This window comes from Egretta garzetta, unplaced genomic scaffold (genome assembly GCF_000687185.1).
Source record: "Egretta garzetta isolate BGI_Z169 unplaced genomic scaffold, ASM68718v1 scaffold56, whole genome shotgun sequence".
NCBI lineage: Eukaryota > Metazoa > Chordata > Aves > Pelecaniformes > Ardeidae > Egretta > Egretta garzetta.
Window position 1 is genome coordinate 7624000 of NW_009260182.1, and position 357 is coordinate 7624356.

Genomic DNA, 357 nt, shown 5'->3' on the forward strand with positions numbered 1-357 from the left:
GAGAAGAAATGTGGAGCAAGAGAGCGTGCCTGGAGGCTCTGCTCTGATCCTGCCCCTTTGCTAGAAGTCTCCAGTGGTTTCCCGTGGTCAGACAGACCTTGACCCCAGTGGGACACCAGTCTGCGGTAGCCAGCAGTCCCCGCGCGATGCTGGGGCTGGATGGGTTGCTGAGACCAGCTTCTTCCTCCCCGGTGAGTAGGAAGGTGTGAGTGCTGTTTGGTGGCGGGGAAGGGGCCTTGCTGCTGGCCGTGCCTTGTTGGGGTCAGCAGGGACCATGCGGCGCCGGGTGCTGGGGTGGCGGGAGATGCTCCCATGGGGGGACTCTGGGGCTGCTGCTCCTGCTTTGAAACCAGATGC

General features: G+C 63.0%; 1 protein-coding gene across 1 annotated transcript in view; it reads left to right on the forward strand.

The window, feature by feature from the left end:
- The window catches only part of NFKB2 (nuclear factor kappa B subunit 2), a 10448-nt gene continuing 10091 nt past the window's right edge, over nucleotides 1-357 (forward strand). Inside the window, exon 1 of the mRNA XM_035897402.1 lies at nucleotides 1-191. Within this exon, the coding sequence (XP_035753295.1) occupies nucleotides 147-191 (45 nt within the window). The 5' untranslated portion in view covers nucleotides 1-146. The remainder of the gene's footprint in view (nucleotides 192-357) is intronic.